This window comes from Mauremys mutica, chromosome 8 (assembly GCF_020497125.1).
Source record: "Mauremys mutica isolate MM-2020 ecotype Southern chromosome 8, ASM2049712v1, whole genome shotgun sequence".
NCBI lineage: Eukaryota > Metazoa > Chordata > Testudines > Geoemydidae > Mauremys > Mauremys mutica.
Genome location: NC_059079.1, coordinates 102,870,532 through 102,890,771, shown reverse-complemented (window position 1 = coordinate 102,890,771; position 20,240 = coordinate 102,870,532). Strand labels below are relative to the sequence as shown.

General features: G+C 35.9%; 1 protein-coding gene across 5 annotated transcripts in view; it reads left to right on the top strand.

Moving 5' to 3' along the window:
* The window catches only part of MAPK9 (mitogen-activated protein kinase 9), an 82,115-nt gene that overhangs the window by 15,482 nt on the left and 46,393 nt on the right, over positions 1 to 20,240 (top strand). For all 5 annotated transcript variants that reach the window (XM_045026695.1, XM_045026697.1, XR_006581536.1 and 2 more), the window contains 8 exons: positions 7,615 to 7,744; positions 9,333 to 9,391; positions 10,420 to 10,558; positions 12,006 to 12,171; positions 13,625 to 13,696; positions 17,779 to 17,961; positions 19,266 to 19,390; positions 20,005 to 20,068. In XM_045026695.1, the coding sequence (XP_044882630.1) occupies positions 7,615 to 7,744; positions 9,333 to 9,391; positions 10,420 to 10,558; positions 12,006 to 12,171; positions 13,625 to 13,696; positions 17,779 to 17,961; positions 19,266 to 19,390; positions 20,005 to 20,068 (938 nt within the window). The remainder of the gene's footprint in view (positions 1 to 7,614; positions 7,745 to 9,332; positions 9,392 to 10,419; positions 10,559 to 12,005; positions 12,172 to 13,624; positions 13,697 to 17,778; positions 17,962 to 19,265; positions 19,391 to 20,004; positions 20,069 to 20,240) is intronic.

The window sequence follows — 20,240 nt, the reverse complement described above, 5'->3', positions numbered from 1 at the left end:
ATTTTCTTGCCATGCTGTATTAGGAGGAAAACATCATCAGATAGACATTTAAATTGTTTTATTTAACTAAAACAACAATGTGATATATTCTGGATTTTTTTCTTCAACAGTAAACATAATATTTTAACAAAACAAGCATATGAATTTTTTAATTTAGTTAAACATTCAAGTTTTTTAAAATCAGGATTGTTTTTGTTAAAATTGCTTTTAACTAAAATAGTTACATGAAATATTTTAAAAAAAAAAAAAACAACCCAAAAGTTAAATGGACTATGTCAGCCAGGTCCACATGAAAAACTTAAAATATTGGCTTTTGTAGCTAACTCAGTCGTCTTCACTTTCATTTTCCTGTTTGTTCATGATCTGGAAAAGAACAACAAGCTTTCCTGCTTTTTCAGGTCCCAAACAATTTCTCAATTTGGAATGAATTAGTCCAAAGGAAGAAAATATTCTTTCTACACGGGCAGAAGAAGCTACTGCTGTTAAAAGTGGGATTATCACTTCAACAGTCTCTCTGAATCCAAGTGCTTAAGTGACTTCCACCAGTTCACTGGTGTGACTTCCTTTAAAACATCATCAGCAAAGATATATTTCTTGAATGGTTCACCCTTAGCTCTGAGGTTTATTATAGTTGGCATTATGGAGGGATGATTGCTGGATGTCCATGTCATAGCCAACTCCTCTTCTTCAGCAGTTAAGGTTTGACCCTGTGTACTGAGTATTGAGAATATTTGCAAGAAAATCAGCTGGAAATAGTGCTTGTCCCATTTGTTTTTTTAATGCTTGTAATTTAACTCTGTCATTTTATATTTCTCTTTTTATGCTGTCACTCAGTTCCTTCCAAATTTCAACAGCATCAGCAGTAAAACATCTATTTTCCTGCATTTTGTTCAAGGCTACAGAAATAGGCTTCAGGGTACTCGGCATGTGTTCAACATTTCTCGTAAGCCCAATGTTGAGAACTTTGGCTGTGACAATACCATCTATTTTTTTTTTCATAATTTTGTTCACAAACAGTCATCAGATTAGGCCAGTTCTTGATATAGTGCTCAAAACAGTCCATTACTGAGTTTCATCGCATGTCTTGTGGGAGAGTCAGCTTGGTTCCTCCCACTGTTTTTAGAGCAGCTTCTGCAAAGTGGTTGTTATGGAAGTATTTTGCAATTTCTGCAACATTAGCCTTTATTTCTGGAACACTGAAGTCTTTGGCTAGGAGGTGCATCAAATGAGCACTGCAACCGTATGTTATTAGCTTGGGATTCTCTTCGCTCTCTCCTAAATTTCGTCTCATCTTGGATACATTGTCTGTGACCAAGCTGCGTACTAGACATTTGAATTTTTTTTTCACAGTTTGTTATAGCTTTTACTCCTACCTCTTGTAAGTATTCTGCTGTGTGCACATTTCCTGATGTATCTATTGTTTATATAAGGAAGACACTCCCTTTTTCTGTTGTCACACAAGCACATACAACAGGATCATTGTGGACATTGCTCCACCCATCAAGACTCAGGTTAACAATTTCACTCTCTATACCTTTTGCATACTGCTCAATTTCTCTTTCATATACTTTATCCAGCAATTTGCCTGCAATGTCTGCTCTGTTGGGTGGACTGTATCCTGGTCTTAATGACTGAACCATGTTAATGAAGTGTGGGTTCTCAGTCATACGAAAAGGAGAGTTTGTAGCATAAACAAACCGGGCAGTTTTTTCATCAATTACACCTCTACCTTGATATAACACTGTCCTTGGGAGCCAAAAGATCTTACTGCATTATAGGTGAAACCGCGTTATAATGGACTTGCTTTGATCCACCAGAGTGCGCAGCCCCGCCCCGCCGGAGTACTGCTTTACTGCATTATATCCAAATTTGTGTTATATTGGGTTGCATTATATCGGGGTAGAGGTGTACCTCTTTTTGTAATCTGCTGGTTCTTATCACAAACTTATCTATGGTTGTTTCTGGATGATGAAGTTTTTTTTTTCTTTTTGCTACAGGTGATAGACTGTGGCTATGTGACATACATGATGTGACTGAAACACTATCATTGGCAGATAACTCTGAAACTATAGAAAATGATGGTGATCTTGAAAGTGGATAGTCTTCAGAATCCTGTATGTTGAGGATGGATTCTCCTAACAAAATATGTCAATGCAGTTATTTAATTATTATTTTCATACTGCTCATTTAGTATTACTCATTGCATTCACTGACACTCAGTACTTCTTTAAAGGTGAAATTGTAAAAGGAAGATCTGCCCATTTCAGCTATTTATTTTTTATCACAATGGCATCTAAAATGATAGTACCATAGAGTAACAACTATATTTTTTGCACAAACATGAGAATTCAAGAATGGTCCAGAAGGAAGACGGGCAGTCCTTAAGAAAAAAGTATGAAATAAAAATGTTTACCAACGTGAAGATCCTGCATGTTCAGACATGTTCCTTTCATCATCTTCAACGCAGCTTCCTCCTGAGAAGGAACACTTCTCATGATGTTGTTTCATTCATGCAACCAGGCCTTGCATTTCTTTGTTACACTGTTTGCATTTTGCACGAATGGCTATCTTACCCACAGGTAGAGGAACTTCATTAAAATATTCCCAAACTGGGTCTCTTTTATGGCCTGCTGCCATTATAGGTTTTCCCTTCTAGTGAGAGAATTGTATGGTAGATCTCAAATCAATGAAGGCTACACTCAGAAAGACCTCAAGACTTCTGGAATATGCTGCTCAAACAGTTTCACTTTTGTTTCTACCATGTGTCCCGCCCTTCTCAAATTTATCTCCAGACTTCTTGTCCATATCTATTCCACCCCCAACAATCTTCTATTCATTGAATTTTTTGAAACTTTGCACTTTTAGAGAGAGGTAAGGGATTGACCCTGTGTACACAAATTTGCAGAGGGACAGTAGGGTCGAGGTCTGTTATTTCTCACCTCTATATATTATTTATTTAAAAACATTTTTGCTGTTAACAAGCATGTTCCCTCTGGAGATACAAATCCACAGTTTGAGAACTGCAAAACTAAGCATCTCTGATGGTATCTTCTAGATTTAGCACTGAGTCCCATTGGGTAGATAGAAAGATTAACCTAAATAACCTATACAGAAGCCCCTGGAACTCCATAAGATTGGGTCCCTAATCCATGAACTATTGGAACTAATTTACAAAACTTGCCTTAAACATTATATGAATATATTGTCTCATACTATAGAATTAGAATGTATAATCCCTATTCCATGATGAGATATGAGCTATAATGTATCTTAATTAAAACTACCTTTAGATAGTGTTTTTTCCTCAAAAAGCATTTTATCAAAAATATCTAATTTAAATAAAAAATCTGATTTTTTTTTAATTTGATTTTTATCCACCCTGTTTCCTATAGACTGATTTATTTCCTGGCTCTCTTCTCTCTTCAAGCTCCCCCCCCCCCCGACTCCCTCATTTTCCCTGCTTAGCTTCTTCCCTATTCCGAAAATATTCCTATATCAGGCCCCTTCAAGCAGCCAAGCCATGATCTTGGGGATCCTGCTTTTTTCATTTCTGAGATGTAGGCCGTGCCAATGTCTGTACTAGAGGAAACATTTCAAAATGACATATTGAATGTTTTTAAACAGTATTACAAGAAGAGATGGCATAGATATCTTAAGATTTAAACATATAGGTTCCTAAGATTAAACTGACTATGGGAGCCAAGTAATTTATTCTTGAAGAGATGCTTTACTGAGTGATCGCAAGGCATGCAATAACTTACTGTATATAGTTTTTTCATTCCAGTACCCTTCACAGACTAGTTGAGAGCAAAGGCACAGTGCCTAATTAATGGTGAAGATGAAAAGCCTATGCTTGTAAAGGACAGATAGTTCACAAGAACTATTCTTGCCCAATAATAATCAGAGCAACACAATAACAAACAGCACTTGACCTAAGGGTTTGTGTTGCTGCTTGTAAACTTTTTTGGAAAGGAGAGAAAAGAGTCAGTGGTGAAATTGGCAGTATACAAATTAATTATAGCCCACTGTAGTTCAAATAGATATACTCTGTCTACTAAAAAAGAAATAACTTGGTTACCACAGCAATGAGCATTGTATAAATGCCTAGACAGAGAAATAGGTAAGAGTAGAGGCAGGGAGGAAGTTAAATCCTTGGATCTTTCAGATGTGTATGTATTTTATATAAGGGCAGAAACTGGTATTTTGAATTTCTTGTGTACGGGGATGTAAATTAATAAAAGTCAGGGTACATTTTGCTCAATCTGCCAAATGTCATTTCTTAAAATTATTGTATTTTCTGATGCAACTTTGATCATAAAATTATTAGTGATGTATTATCTTTCACCTGGTACTGTAAGTGCATTCTTAATCTGCATTATGGTTTACTGTTCAAGCAGAATGCTATAGAAAACCACTATTGCTAGTGGTGAATGCCCTAAACGACCTTTCATCTGAATTAGAATTGTGAAGAATTCACACAGGTGGATGTTTTTAATCTCAAACATCTGTAAGAGAATCACTGTGTGATATAGGATGTTGGAAGAGTATCTCATTCAGGTGGAAGGAAACTTATTTAATAGACTTCCCATTATTAGCCCAGGTGATAAGGAAAATTAAGGAGTTTTTGGCAAAATAAACCAACTTCTATAAAATGTTGTACCTGTAACAGTTTTCATCCAGATGTCTGTCATTTTTCCTTCCAGTGAATCCTTCTAAAACTAGGTGTTTGAATTTAGAATGATAGGAAATAAAAATACTTCTTGCTCAGCGGTCTGAAATGTTATATGATGCTTCTCACCATAAGCAAATAATGAATTATAGAGCATTTGAAAATGAGTACTTGATTATGGTGTAGGCCTTTTGGCTTTTTTTTAAAGTGTCATTTTGTAATACTACTAAGTATTAGAGTTCTTGGTTTCCCTTACCATATTGCAGTTTCAAAGTTGCTTTCATACTGGTTAAAGAATCATAAAACCTTTAATTCATTTCCTTCTGTTTGTAGCAGCCGACCAGGTTTCTTTCCTTAGGCTGTATGTACAGCATACACAACTTAATTTGAAATATGTTGTCACGGCCCCTCCTGTAGATCAGCGAACATGGAATGGGTGAAAGTTGTGGCTACTGACTTGCTTGTATCCCTACCGAGAGAGTTTGTCAGATTTGTCACCTGATCTCTGACTTCTGGAATAAAAATGAGGGACTTTATTCCCCTTAAAACCATTCATGTATGCATTGCTGTTGGGGTAGTATATCTACTTGTGACTGAACTTGATACTCCTGGGGGAATTCGGTGCCAAATTAAAAATCTGCAAAATTCTATATATTTTGTCAAAATAACACACTATAAACTACCAAAATAATTGAAACTGGCATGATTATTTAAAAATACCTGTCAGCAGCTATATCTGTAACAATACAGACAAAATTTTTCCCCAGGAGTATAGAGTTAAAGAAACCCCTACAATAACCCAATTCCTGTTTGTCTGCCCCACCCACACCCCTTGCCCCCCTGGAGCCCAGCTGTGGGGCGGCCCCCAAACCAGACACCTGCATCCCCTCCCCCTCAGAGCCCAGGAATCCAGAGGGAGAAACAGTCTGTTTTTGGGTCCTGGACTTGGATGGAGTTTCCTGCACACCACCTCCTTTTTGCAGGTGTGCCGGGAACCACAGCTGTCTGGAACTCTCCAGTTCCCCCTCCGCCCTCGGCAGTTTCTTCTATTTGCAAGCTGGGAAGCTGCGCTCTGCTGGGTCCAGTGGCCCCTAGCAGTGGCCAGCAGCTCTGCAGCACCAATTCTGCAGTGAAAAAGGAAATTCTGTGCAGATCGTTAATTCTATGCAAATTCTGCATTGCACAGTGGTGCAGAATTCCCCCAAGAGTAATTTGAGAGTCATCAACCACAGTTTCATCCAAGCACACTTGTTTGTTAAGTATCAGAGGGGTAGCCGTGTTAATCTATATCCACAGAAATACGTGTATCCACTTGTTAGTGTGTATCCACAGCCTGTATCTGTAATTTTCACTCTATGCATCTGAAGAAGTGGGTTTTTTACCCACGAAAGCTTATGCCCAAATAAATCTGTTAGTCTTTAAGGTGCCACCGGACTCCTACTTGTTTACTAAGAGAATTTGATATTTTGTACTGATTCACAGAGTTAATATGTGTAGCACTTTCTACATACTAATACAGTGTTATCTTGATTAGGTAAATATTGAAAAGTGTCCATTATTCATGCTGGCTGGGCGAAAAATACTATTTTAAAAAACATCTGTTCAGTTGTCTTCCTCCCCTTATGTATTCTGTTTTACATATTCAAGCTTTGGCTCTGTGAACAATTGAAAATTACCTGATAATGGTGACTTCTTTAAACAAAGCAGTTCTGTAAAATAGGTAACTGCTAATAGACTCTAATTTTAGGTTAGAAATGTGTGTTAATTAGAATCTGGGCACATAATCATGTCACCTCTACTCTTGAACAGTATTGCTTTCCCTGTAGGAGAAGCAGTGATTTAATGTTGACAGAGTATGTACTATTTTATTTCAATATTGAAGCTACCAAAGGGAAGACTATTGTGCAGGAGTACAGTGATATACCTCTACCCTGATGTAAGTTTTTTTGGCTGCTTAGGACAGTGTTATATTGAGGTAGAGGTGTATTATGGTGTTCTTCAATCTACTGCTATGTGTGCCCTAAAGAGGAAGAAGTAAAGAGAAGCTGCTCACAAATAGCTTTAAAAATATTTGAAAAATATGTGGCAGAGCAGAACATCCATTGACACTAACTGAGCAGCCAAACTAGAGCTTGGATTATATATGCTCAGAATTAGATACTTATGGCTATTGAAAATAAATTTGAAACTCCCCTGCAAAACTTGCTCATATAAATAGAGGCAGAAGCTCACTAAGAAAAAGTAAAGCTCTTGAGATAAAAGCAAATCTAGTTGCCTCTCTTTTAACTGGAAACCTTTCTTCCTAAAATCTGTGATTCCTGTTGTTCAGTCTGGGGGTTGGAGTGCCCTTCTCCCAATGAATCATAAAACTAGAGATTACTGAAGGACTCAATTAGTAACATTAATTAATTTATTTGTCATATTTTGCAAGCTTAAAAAATGTCTTAAACGCATACCTATAAGGTTCTCAGTGTCCAGAGCCCTGTATGTTAGCCGGGGAAGTGATGCACTAAGGTATTTGGATTTAAAGTGAAGACTTTAGTAGTGCATAGTTAATATTTGAAAGAGAAGTGCATCTACCCTAAAAGTAGTGCCAGCAGCATTGTGTGAAGAACTCATTTAGTCCAAATTAAGCATCAGATAAACTTTTTATTTCAAGTAAGGTTAATACAACTTAAAGGTGGATTTTGCCCAAAATGCTGGTATTAGTGCCCCCTATCTTGGCGAAGGTACTACTGAAATTTTCAATAAAAATGCAGAGGGCTTCTGTTTTATACTTCAGTTATCACTGGTAAAGGATATGCAGGTTCTGTTTTGTTTGTGTGTGAACAGAGCTGAGAAGAAATGAATATGACCAGGTTTGTGGATATGCATGGTTTCAAACCTTGATTTCTTCTTGTTCCCCCAAAAGATTTGCACTTACGATGTTTCTTTCAAAATTTCAGTGCTGCATTTGATACGGTCCTTGGGATAAATGTTGCGGTAAAGAAGCTGAGTCGTCCTTTTCAGAACCAAACTCATGCAAAAAGAGCTTACAGGGAGCTTGTTCTTTTAAAATGTGTCAATCACAAAAACGTAAGTGTATTTTTCTTAAGAATTTAATTTATTTTCAAATAGTGCTCCTACTAATAGTGAACAAGAGTGCATAAAAGTAAGCCTTAATTATGGAAAGGTCAAAACTGGTTAAGTGTGGGTCAGAATTGGCAAATTATTGTAGATAGCAAAGACTATTATGAAAGTTTTGACTTCTGAAGTATTTGAAATGTAAAACAATGAAAGTACTGGAACTTTGGTAACATATATTAATGTGTCTAATATTAAACAAGAACATTTTTTAGTTAGACCCAATCTATATTTGGGTTTATAGGTGGGAGTGGGTGCTTTGTTCCCTTTGAGGTGGGGAGGGGAACGAGGTTTTTGAATCGATGCATTTGCATTAGTAGAACCCCCCCAGTGTAGGTACTGCACCAGTGTAAAACTGGGTTACTGCAATGCAGTTTATCCCAGTAAGTTATACTAGCACCAGGACTATCTTACAGTGTTTCGGTGTGGGTTTGCACATCAGTGTGGTACACCATTGTAAGTTTCCGTGGTCTAAGCAAGAAGGCTTTTACTGGCCTCCATCTTTCAATCTGTCCAAAAAAACAAACAGAAAAACAAACCTAAACAAAAAAACAACCTGTGCTCAAGGGTAAACTTTGAGACAGAATCATAGTTTGACAGTACTCGCCTATTAGCAATAGTGAGATGGTACTATGCTGCTGCTGCTGCTAGCTTATCTGAATAATATGGAAGATATATTACATTTTACTTGTGTAAATCTTGATTGAACTTGACAATGCTTTGAAAACATAAAGCATCATACTGGTGCAAGCACTAAGTATCCTAATTACAAGAATACCAGGATATGAAACTTTTAAAGGATTTTGAGAACTATTTCCAGTAACATAAGGCATGTCTACACAGCAACTAGACACATGTGGTTGGTCCATGCCAGCTGACTTAGGCTCATGGAGCTCCTGCTGCAGGGCTGTTTAATTGCTGTGTAGACTTCTGAGTTTAGGTTGCAGCCCAAGCTTTGGGACCCTTGCAGAGACTACACAGCAATGAAACATCTCTGCACTCCAAGCCCCACAAGTCCAAGTCAGCTGGCATAGGCTAGCTGTGGGTTTTTCTTTGCTGTGTAGATATATCCATAGAGCAAACAGGTTGATGGGGCATCTCTGTCTGTGTACTATTTGGAAGCCGTTTTTCTAAGGATAGAAAATACTTGCACACCACTTTTTCTCTCAGAATTTTTGAGTGATAAAATACATCACCAAGCTATTATTCTAGGCACAACATTTTAGGTTTTATTTCATATGTGGGTGGGAGGAGAAGTGGTTTCATGTAACTTAAATGTGACCTTTTAAAAAATGTACAAGATCTCTGGTGATACTTCAACACAGATGCTGCAGTATTGTACTTGTACGTGTGAAATACATTAGTAACAAACCAGTCTAGTTTCACTGTCAAAGTTAAGTGGCAAAGTAAATCAGCAGTATAAAGAGAGAGGGAAACTGAGTTTTTGTATTTGTTTTAATAACCACATTGTCTTGCTCTACATTTAGTGTGTAAAAATTCATATATTTAAGGTTTCTTCATGTTTTATTTTTATTTATAGATAATTAGTTTGTTAAATGTATTCACACCACAGAAGTCACTGGAAGAATTTCAAGATGTGTAAGTACTGTAGTTCTTAAATTTTTCTTGATAAACATTGTCCTGAATTTAGAGGCATATTCTGTGCTTTCTTACAACTTTCTGGCCGTGAAAAAATATGGTACTGAGGATAGACTCTCTGGCCTGTAATTAATCTTTAAATGTTACAGTGAGCTCCTTGAGAAAATCTATAACTAAAGTTGTTGTGGTGTGTGTGTAGTAATAGAAAATAATGGGAAAAGTATCATCAGCTCTCTGCCACCTTTACTGAGTACACATGGATCTGTAATTATCACAGCTGTTTTCCTTTAGATAGAATGACAGTCAAATAAGTAAATTCAAGACAATAACTCAATGTGGATAACCTGACATGCTTTTCTGAGATCAAGCCCATCAGAATCACAGTACCTCCATCCTTAATTACAAGCTGAATATATTTCTCAACCTAGATCTTGTATGTGGTGGTAAGAGATCTGTCGAAGTATTCATGAGGCTCCAGTCAGTGTGATATCTAGGTGCTAATGTGTGTGTTGTTGCAGCTTTGGAATGGATTTATTTGATGAATGGCATAAAAAAGGGGTCGCACATTAACTTGGAAATTAATCATTGCTCTTTATTTCACAAAATGGTTTCCCTAATTTTGTTGATGTTAAGTCAGTACACAGTGAAAGGAAATCTCAATGTGACATGTTTATTTCTTCATCCTATCTGTTATTTCTGTGTAAATTTAATCTGTACCTAGGTTACATTAAGAGACACAACATCAACTACCAGTCCTGCTCTTAAATTTTGTTTGGTAGAATTGATGGTTTTAATGGATTTCCACTCTCTTGTGAGAGTATATGTTCATTTTTATTCAAACTTTTACTGTTTTTAGATCATTGTTTTAAACAAGTTAAATTATGACATTCAATATTTTTGCCTTTTACTAACATTCCAACACTCATTTTTCAGTGACTTGCATGGGGTCCTATTTAAAAATATGTTCTGATGCTAGTTATAAAATACCTGAGATGAAGAAAAAAATTTTTTTATTCCTTATACTGTAGGTATTTGGTTATGGAACTGATGGATGCTAATTTGTGCCAGGTTATTCATATGGAGTTGGATCATGAAAGAATGTCCTACCTTCTCTACCAGATGTTGTGTGGTATCAAACATCTCCATTCAGCTGGTATCATCCACAGAGTAGGTAGTGCTTTGATAGTAACATTGACAACAAGCATCTTTAAAGGTGGCATTTATATTAAATTTGTTTTTGCTGGTTATCTTGTAAATCAGTATTCCATTTCTTATTCATATTATTAATAGTAATGTGAAAACCATATCTGGTTCAAGGACAGACAGACAGATATATGTGATAAATGAAACTCCAAAAACCAAACTAGTTCTGCAGATGATAAAAGGGCATTTTCTGCAATTTTTTTGTGTTAAATGAGACTAAATATAAACACAAATTAGGGAAAAATATAAAATACATATTAATATTGATAGGTGACAGAATGTCAGTAAGGATGCTCCAAGAAGCTTATGGTTAAAGCAAGGGAATAATTTGTATTAAAATGAAATCTTTTAAACAATTATGTACGACAATAATATTAATACTCAAGGTAAAATCGGTAAATGGTTGCTCAAAATTTCAAAGCCCTACGCAGCCGATGTCCTGACTTTCTGCAGCTCTGTTGGGCCTATTTGCTGTCCCAATCTGCATGACTAATCCTGCTCCTTTGTGGGTTCCAGTTCCTTTCATTCCTGCCTTTTAATTTCTTGCATGCAACCATGTGCCTGGAACTCCTTGCCTTCTCCCTTTCCTCCTTCATGTTCCTTGTTAAAACACAGTAAAGAAAGTTTATAAACTCTAGAATGGAACGCAAGATTCCCTAATCTCACTGTTCCTCTGCTGTCAACAAATATCTGTGAAACTCACTAGCAAAGTGTCCCATCCCTCTCTCGTGCTGGTCCACACAGAGAATGACAACTTACTGGTTGTATTGATTGCACCATTACCCCCATTGGTAGAGTTCTCAGCAGTAGAGATCTAAAGGCTCCAACCCTGCTGATGACCCATGTGGGTGACAGTATGATGTCACATGCTGGAATTTCTGTCTTTTCAGTTTGACTTCAAAACCTAAAAAATTATACACACGCTATAATGTTTTTTAACATAGTTTAAGTTTGCAAAGTCAAGCACTCAAATGTTAGGAAATGGTTGAACTAAGATTGCCCATGCAACCTTAATTTGGCTACACAACCCTGATTCATCCCCAGAGTAGGTCCATTCTGTGCACTAAATGAGGCAGGTCCTGTGGAAAATATAGTATGTGATCATGTAACTAAAGAATGATTCATAGTGCATATACACAAGAGGTCCTAATTAAGGTTGTGTGGGCAACCTTAATTATGTAATTTCCTGACTTTTGAGTGCTTGACTTTGCAATCTTAATAATGCTCTTTCAAAGTATTTTTGTGTGCATGTAATTTGTACACAAATTAACTAAAAGAATGCATGCAAGAAACATATATTAAGCTGCCAATGTTCAATACAGTGTGGTAGCTTATATTGATTTTATGGAAGGTTATATAGTATCTTTCAGTATGTTGAGCCTTTCTGTTAACTGAAATAATTTTTCTTTAGGATTTGAAACCCAGCAATATAGTAGTAAAATCAGATTGTACACTCAAAATCCTTGATTTTGGACTGGCAAGAACAGCATGTACTAATTTTATGATGACTCCGTATGTAGTAACACGGTATTACAGAGCACCGGAAGTTATCCTCGGCATGGGATACAAAGAGAATGGTAAGTTGCAGCAATGAAGTATTAAACCTTTTCTCTAAAGTGCAATTCTCTCAGCAGAATCTCACTGGCAGGACACCTTTTGAGTTTTCTATCTCTAATGCTAATGTAATTTATAACATGGTGTTGGGAATACTGAGATTTACAGAGTTAAACAATTGAGGAATAGCTTTTGTCCAGTTTCTTGTGCCTTTCTCTCTACCACTGTTCTCTTTATCCCCCTTCCCTTCCATTCTCACTTGCTTCACTCCACATAGTTCTTCATTCCTATTACCATTGTTCCATCCTCAAAAAAGAATGCATTGTTTATAAGGCAATTATACTGCTAGATTTTAAAAATCTGGCAGTACCACTATAGGAAATAATTAACTTGTTGTAAGGCGTTTTCACTTTCCCCCTGTTTACCACCCCCACATTTGTTGCTTCATTTTCATCATGTCTATTTAAGCTCTCTGGGCCAGGGAGTGTCTTTATACAGTCCTAGGTCTATGTAGCACCTAAGACACTTTGGACACTGTATTATTAATAATAATACATCTTAAGTATCTTACACAAAGCTTTCAGTAAGGACAATGTCCTTGAATTTCATTCCCTTGTCAAAAAAAGTTTTCAGATGATATCCTGCGTTCTACTCGAGACCTTCGGCCAAGTGCATAATTTGATCATTTCATTTTACTTTCATATTCCTTAGCCTGGATTAGCATTATATGGCCTGGGAGCATACCTTTTTTGAGGTGTAAAGCTTCATTGTGGCTGTCTAACCTGGGAGTTCCACAGAATTTTCCTGAGTCAGCTGTTATGATGGGTTCTGTCCGATACACAGGGCCCTTGACAGTACAGTAATTGGTGTGGATCAAAAATGCTTAATATGCCTGTAGTAGAATGTGTCCTGAATTGGACAAGAACATTCTAAATAACATGAAGAATAATAAACTAATCTGTAAAACTGTAAATATGCAGTTTAAATTTTACATATTAAAAAACTGTTTGTCGTAATTTAAAAAAATTCTTTGATCTTTTGTCCTTGTTGCACCTAACATATGATAGTGGATATCTGGTCTGTTGGGTGCATAATGGCAGAAATGGTCCTCCATAAGGTCCTGTTCCCAGGAAGAGATTGTATCCTTCTTCACAGTGGTTTCAGGGATTGTAAAGTATAATAAATATTTAAAGGTAATTGAAGGATTTAAGAACTGATCAGAAAAGCATTTTATAGAGTTTAAAAAAAAAAAAAAGCAAGGCCTACCTCACAAAAATTGAATTACTGTCTAAGCAAAACTTAGGAAAAAGCGAAGTCAGTGTTCTGTACTGTTGAGAAACTCATCTGTTAGCAGTTTGGTTTTCTGCATTCTTGTGTTTTTATTGTAGATAGTAAGTTTATTTGTTTAGGTTTTTTTAAGTTTTCCACTTTTGTTCATGACACTTCATAATTTGATCATTTCATTTTTACTTTCAGTTGATATCTGGTCAGTTGGGTGCATCATGGGAGAATTGGTGAAAGGTTGTGTGATATTCCAAGGCACTGATCGTATCCTTCCCTAGTCATCCTTGAATCCTTTTTCACATCCACCAAAGATGCACAATTATTTTTATCTATTTATGTATATAAAAGCATAAAAAAGAAAACAAAATATTTCACTACTATATTTTAATGGATCTATTGTAATGTTTGAAATTAGTGTCATTAACCAAATAGCTGAACTTCCTTTTTTTTCCTCCTACTTACTTGACAACATTTAACATAGTTCTTACTGCTTGAACGCTTATTATTCATATTAACAACTTCACATTTTGCAGCTTTAAATGGATATTGCTAGGTTAAAAAGCAAATTTCCTTGCCAGTGTTTCTAGTAGTTAAATCGTTAAAACTGAAATCTTGAAAAATTTACTTTTCGCAATTTATGCTGTTTGCTTCTAGCATTTTTGTATTTGCACAGTGAAAATAATCCTACACTCAATAGTTTGTTTTTAGTTTTTGTTTTGTTTTGTTTTTTAGGTTTTTTTGTTCTTGTTTTTTTGGTACTTGTATAATAGCACACAGCAGTGCTGCAGTCTCTCAGTTGGAAATGCTGCAGAAGAGGAATGTACATTTAAAAGTAAAGACCTTTTCTTTTGGATTTTTTTTTTTTAATTTTACGGAAGCATTTCTGTTGGTCTTGGATTTTTCTAAAAGTTCTTACAAACTTGACATTTTGGTCTCTTAACTCATTAAATACATCTGGTTAAGATGGCTTAAACTATCTTTTCCAATAGATATATTGTACAAAAAATATTAATTTAGTATATTTCAAAGCCTTTTCCTACAGGCAAAGTATAAAACATAGCTTAATTATTTGTTTCCAGTTTATAATATAAAAATTGGAAAGGAGACTACATTTCTCTCCATTTTAATTATTCTGAAAATGAAACACTGAAAAGTGAGAGGTTTTGTGGAACATCTAGTTCTGCATCAATAAATAAAATTTTATTTTCCCAGCTTTTTTATCTATATAAAGGAGATTCTGTGAAGGTATAACATCTATTAAAAAAAACATAAACATGTAACAATACAGGAATTTAAATCTGAATGCTAAATTCATGACACTAATCTTCAGCAGTTGATTAACATGCATTAATTTAACAGCACAAAATAATTAAAACACAATTTTTTTCACTCCTTCTTCCCTGGTATATTTATTGTTTTATCCTTCAAAGCCTTCAGACCAACCTAACACAATTCTTCATGTATGTTGTATATCTTCTCACTTGCATGTTAATGTTGGTTATCCTGATTGCTGTCTTGATTTATTCATAAATAAATCAAGGGAATTTTTTTCATACTTGTCAAATATGTATATAATAAATCAGTTTCCCTTCTGGAAGGGTAAATAAAGCTCCACCAATCTAGATTTAATGTAGCATATACTGTCTATATTGTAGGTGTTGCTGGTAGCTATGCTGATAGTTAATATTGCCTAACATTTTCTATTCTAAGATTCTGTTTCTAGTTGCTTATAACTTTGTCAAACTTTAACCATTTGGGCTGACATTTTCTATTTCAGGTGTCTGCCTCAGGTATATTTTTAAGTTTCAGCTAAAATGGTTCAGCAGTTTCATAGAATGAGGTTGGAGAAAAATACATTGTTTTTGCTCATGTTACATTCTTGCAGCTGTTTCACTGAGAATCCCTAGCACCTCCATCCTTTGGTGCAGGCACTTGAACTCTGGCAGAGAGGGTTACTCTAATGCCAGGGATATGCCTTTGATTGTCTGCATAAAAATCACCCACATTTGGCCTCAGAAAATCATGGTTAACGTATGCACAGTAGGCGTTTGTTACAGGCTGGTGGCATTATTCTCCAAAGATTCTGCCTGTGCTGAGCATGCACTACCCCTAAAAAACTTGCAGCGTTCAGGGTGGTGTTTTTTCACACCCCTGAGCGAGAAAGTTGCAGCACTGGAAAGTGCCAGTGTAGACAAGCCCTAACTGGTGATACTTTTGAGGAGAAACAACCCTTTGAATGTAGTTTGGTGGAGCCCCTACCAGAAATCAGTTTTCCAGGTGGGAACAATATTTTTTGTGTGTGTTCAACAACTTTTAGTTTGTGCACATTGTTTTAGCATGAGACTTAACTTTAGTAATTTTTTATTTACCATGCTTTTGATGTCAGTTTTCCATTTGAATGCATGGAACAAACAAATACATTATATTAAAATAATCTTTGCACTAGATGTCTATATTTTTAATATGCGTCAGTGCATATCATAGGTATGAAAAGTTCTCAGTAGTGGCTATATTTTTGGCAGACTAACTGAAATTTAAGCACTTCCAACAAAAATTTCTAAATAGAATTTTTTTATGCAAAGACATGCCATTTTGTTATACTCTCCAGCTACATAAATAGGTATTCTAGAAAACTTTAGATGTGACATAACTAAACGTCTAACTTGTGAATGTTAACAGAGTTGGTGTTCCGCAATATGTAGTACTGCATTAGAATCCCAAATTCCTCTGATTCAGAAAATGATTAGGGATTCTGTCAATAAGAAGGTCAGATCTTTGAGATAAACTCCCTTGCATAAATTAATTTACTTGCTGTCCAAGCATCTTCAGCCATATGTACCTTTTTAATAGATTGGACTGAATTCTCAGGAACTGCTTCACAGTCAGTGATGATAGAAATAATACAAGAATAATTTATCTGTACAGTCCTCTTCAGACATTGCTATGCTTTCTATTACATAGCATGTAATAAAACACTTAATAGAGCCACATTGCCGAATATTATCTGACCCCTAGACTGTACGGAGAAGACTAAATGTTTCAGTTCCTCCCCTCCTCTACTTTTTTTTTCAATGTAAATAAGTAGAAAAATCCTGGAATTTCTAGCGTAATCCCAATAAAACACAGTAATTGTGGGTTGTTTTCCTAACTACTCCGTAAGCATCCTCTTTATACAGTGACAAATTGAGAGTCACATTTTTAACCAAAATGCTGTTTTAAAAGCCAGATAAATGAGACCGCTTGCAGGCGAGATGCACAGTTGTCATTTAGATAGTTGGGAGGGCAGGGGGAGAGTTGGGAAGATGCATCTTCCCTAAGTGTGTTACCTCCTGTGAAGTTACATTTGAACTTTTAATAAGCTATGGTTATACTACAGCTGAAGTTGACATCAGTTATGTCACCCAGGGGTGTGAATTAGCCACCCCCCTGAGCGACATAACTTATGTTGACTTAAGCATTGATGTGAACAGCACTGTGTCTGAGGAGAGCTTCTCCTGCCGATATAGCTGCCGCCGCCTCTTGGGGGTGGATTAATTAAATTGACGGGAGAGCTCTCTCCTGCTGGCTTAGAGCGGCTACAAGCTGCACCGTTGTAAACTCTCTGGTGTAGCCATAGCTTATGATTGAAGAACAGTCACTGTTCTCGTTAGGTATTACCATAATTGATAGTTTAAAAACAAAACACTTATATAGAAAATTCAGATTTGCCATTTAGAAGCCATTATGATTCATTAGAGTTGGATATTCATTCCATCTTCTCAGGAAACAGTTTTTGGATGAAAAATCGCTGTGATGCAGACTTTCTTAAGTAGAAAAGTTGTACAAAATTCTTCAGTCTGAATGTGATGCAGTTATTATTTGGTCAGGTTTGTCCTGATCTTTTTCCTGCCCTTTATTAACTTTCTTTGTGAGGTGTTTTGTACCTCTTAGGTCCAGAAGATTCAGCACCAATCTTTCCTTTCTCTCGTCCCTGTCTCCATGAACAAAGTGCTTCATTTTGGACACCAATCTCCAATCCTTTTGGATTCTGTCAATGCCACTTTTAAAAAATGGCCAGTAGATTCTGTTCAACAGAGATTTACACTTTATACATTGTGCAGTACTTTTAGTCCTTCCTACTATTGGGATTGGAAGTCTGATTTTTGGAAATCAAATTTGTTCTTTGTATGACCGCTGAGAATGCTGTTGCTGCTAGAACAATGTTACAATCCAAATTTGGCTCTTACAGTCCAGGTTTTCATTACTTTCAGTGCACGCAAATACTTTGTGGCACATTTCTATAAGCAATATCTTACACAATGCAGATTTGAAATTTTTCAGCTACTTTTCCTAAAGATAGCATCCAGATATTGATCAATGGAATAAAGTTATTGAACAGTTAGGAACACCATCAGCAGATTTTATGAAGAAACTACAGCCTACTGTGAGGAATTATGTAGAAAACAGACCGAAATATCCGGGTATCAAATTTGAAGAGCTCTTCCCAGATTGGATATTTCCATCGGAGTCTGACCGTGACAAATTAAAAAGTAAGATATTTAGATATAAGAGGGGTCTTTTTTAAATTGCTTCACTTGAAGTATATACAGTATGGGCGGACAATGCAGACATGACACTATGCTGGTGTGATAGTCTGATATCACATTACATTGCATTAGGAAGGAGGAGATTGAAAGCAGCAGCCTTGCATTTTTCTGCATTGGTAGCACACCATGAAATGTCTTACTGCTGCCATTAAAATAGTTTGATTGAATATATACATTCTATTCTCAAAATTCCAGTCTATTAAGATAGTCGATGGTTTGAATGTTTTCTAAAAAAACATTTTCATTAAAGCCATTTTATAATGAAAATGGATCTTTCTTTCTCTAGTTGACGTTGATATGCATGTGTGGTTCTCATGCTCATTTTAACTGCATATTGATTAAATAGAATTTTTTTCTTAATTACTGGTATATTAGACATGCCTGTTGAATCTACCTCTTGGCCATGTGCAACTGTAATTATATTTAAAAAGCCATAGCAGCAGGCAGCTTAAATTTGTTATAACAATGTGATACCACATTGATATTGATATGGGGCTCAATCCCGCAAATACCTATTATTAACTTCACTTGTGTGAGTAGTCTCGCTCAACCACCTAAAGATATAGGTACTAATGCACCATAAACAATAACTCTATCTATCAAAAAGAATTAGTGACTTCATAAGTCACAAGAGCTAAAGCTTTCTTTTTACTATATTAATACCTATTTTTAAAATTTCAGGTTATGCTGTTATACTTGAAATATTATTTTAGTGCTATACAAACCATGGCCTTGTACTGCAATGAGACTGAGTGCACAAGCAAAGTTACTTGGGTGTATTTGCAAGCATGGGACTATGACTTGGGTGGTATTTCAAACATTGTAACCTTAATTTTAAATATATACAACAATATAATAAAAAGAAACTTTGTCTCATTTGGCTTTTGAAGATACTAGTTTCTCTCAGTAGAGTTAATACTTTCATACGTACAGCCAGATGTGTAGTTGTACTAGACACCTATTTCATCTTGGTGCATAATGTTCAAAGAGACTCTCACACAAGAGACATGTTTTATACTTGTTTTATACTCTCATATAAGAGACATGTTTAATCTTGGTGCATTGTGAGACAAGATTGAAGGCCAAGAGTCTACCAGTAACTAATAGAACTACTTGAATTTACTAACTTTCTTAGGAATTTTTGTTCGTGTATCCTTTTTTCTTAGGATATATCCTACCATGTTTTTTGTTACACTTTAGCGTTTTAGCTTCTGAAACTTTGTTTGTTCTTTCCCACCCTCTTCTAGCAAGTCAAGCTAGAGATTTATTATCAAAAATGTTGGTGGTAGACCCAGACAAACGAATTTCTGTAGATGAAGCCTTACGACATCCATATATCACGGTCTGGTATGATCCAGCTGAAGCGGAAGCAGTAAGTGTACATAAAAAATTCTACTCAAAGTATCACTTTAATCTTCATATTTGAGACAGTAGTTTGTGTCTTGTGTCAGGTCAAGAGTAGACGTTGAATTCTCACTTTTCAGGCTAGCAAAGATTACATATGTAGTCTTGAGAGGATAATAGCTTGAAGTGATTGAAGTACCACCTCCAAAACAGCCCAAGAAGTGTTGATTTGAAAACATCCCCTATAGCTGATTTCCTGTCCATAGATATATACCGGTAGTTGCCAGTGCAACAGTAATTTAGGCAGGTTTTTAATCCTACCAGCTTTAGGATAAAACCATTTAATTTTGTTGAGTATCTTTCAGGCCTCATGATTTCTTTAAACCTAATATCCAGTTTTCAGCTGACAAATCTAATTTTGGTACATCATTCCAGTAGCTTGATTAGTTCTGAAATTGAGAGCATATAATTCTGAGGCACCTATATAAAACAGATAGGATGGAGATATTGGCAAGGGATCCAACCAGAGATTAGCAACTAAAAATAACATTTCACCTAGCTCTTTTTTGTTGTTGTTGACACCATGGTTAATTATACTAATGAAATGCTGCAGTTATATTTCAGATTTTATTTTCTTTGTAGCCTCCTCCTAAAATCTATGATGCACAGCTGGAAGAAAGAGAACATGCCATTGAAGAATGGAAAGGTAACTGCCAAAAATGACTGATTCCAGTGATGGTGGTAATTTATCAACCATCACTACTAAAGTAGTGTAACTGCTACACTGCATGGCTGATCAGAACCCACCAGATTAATTATACAATACTGCATGCAACAATGTGTAGATTAAAGACCCAAGAAATCATAAAATGTCATAT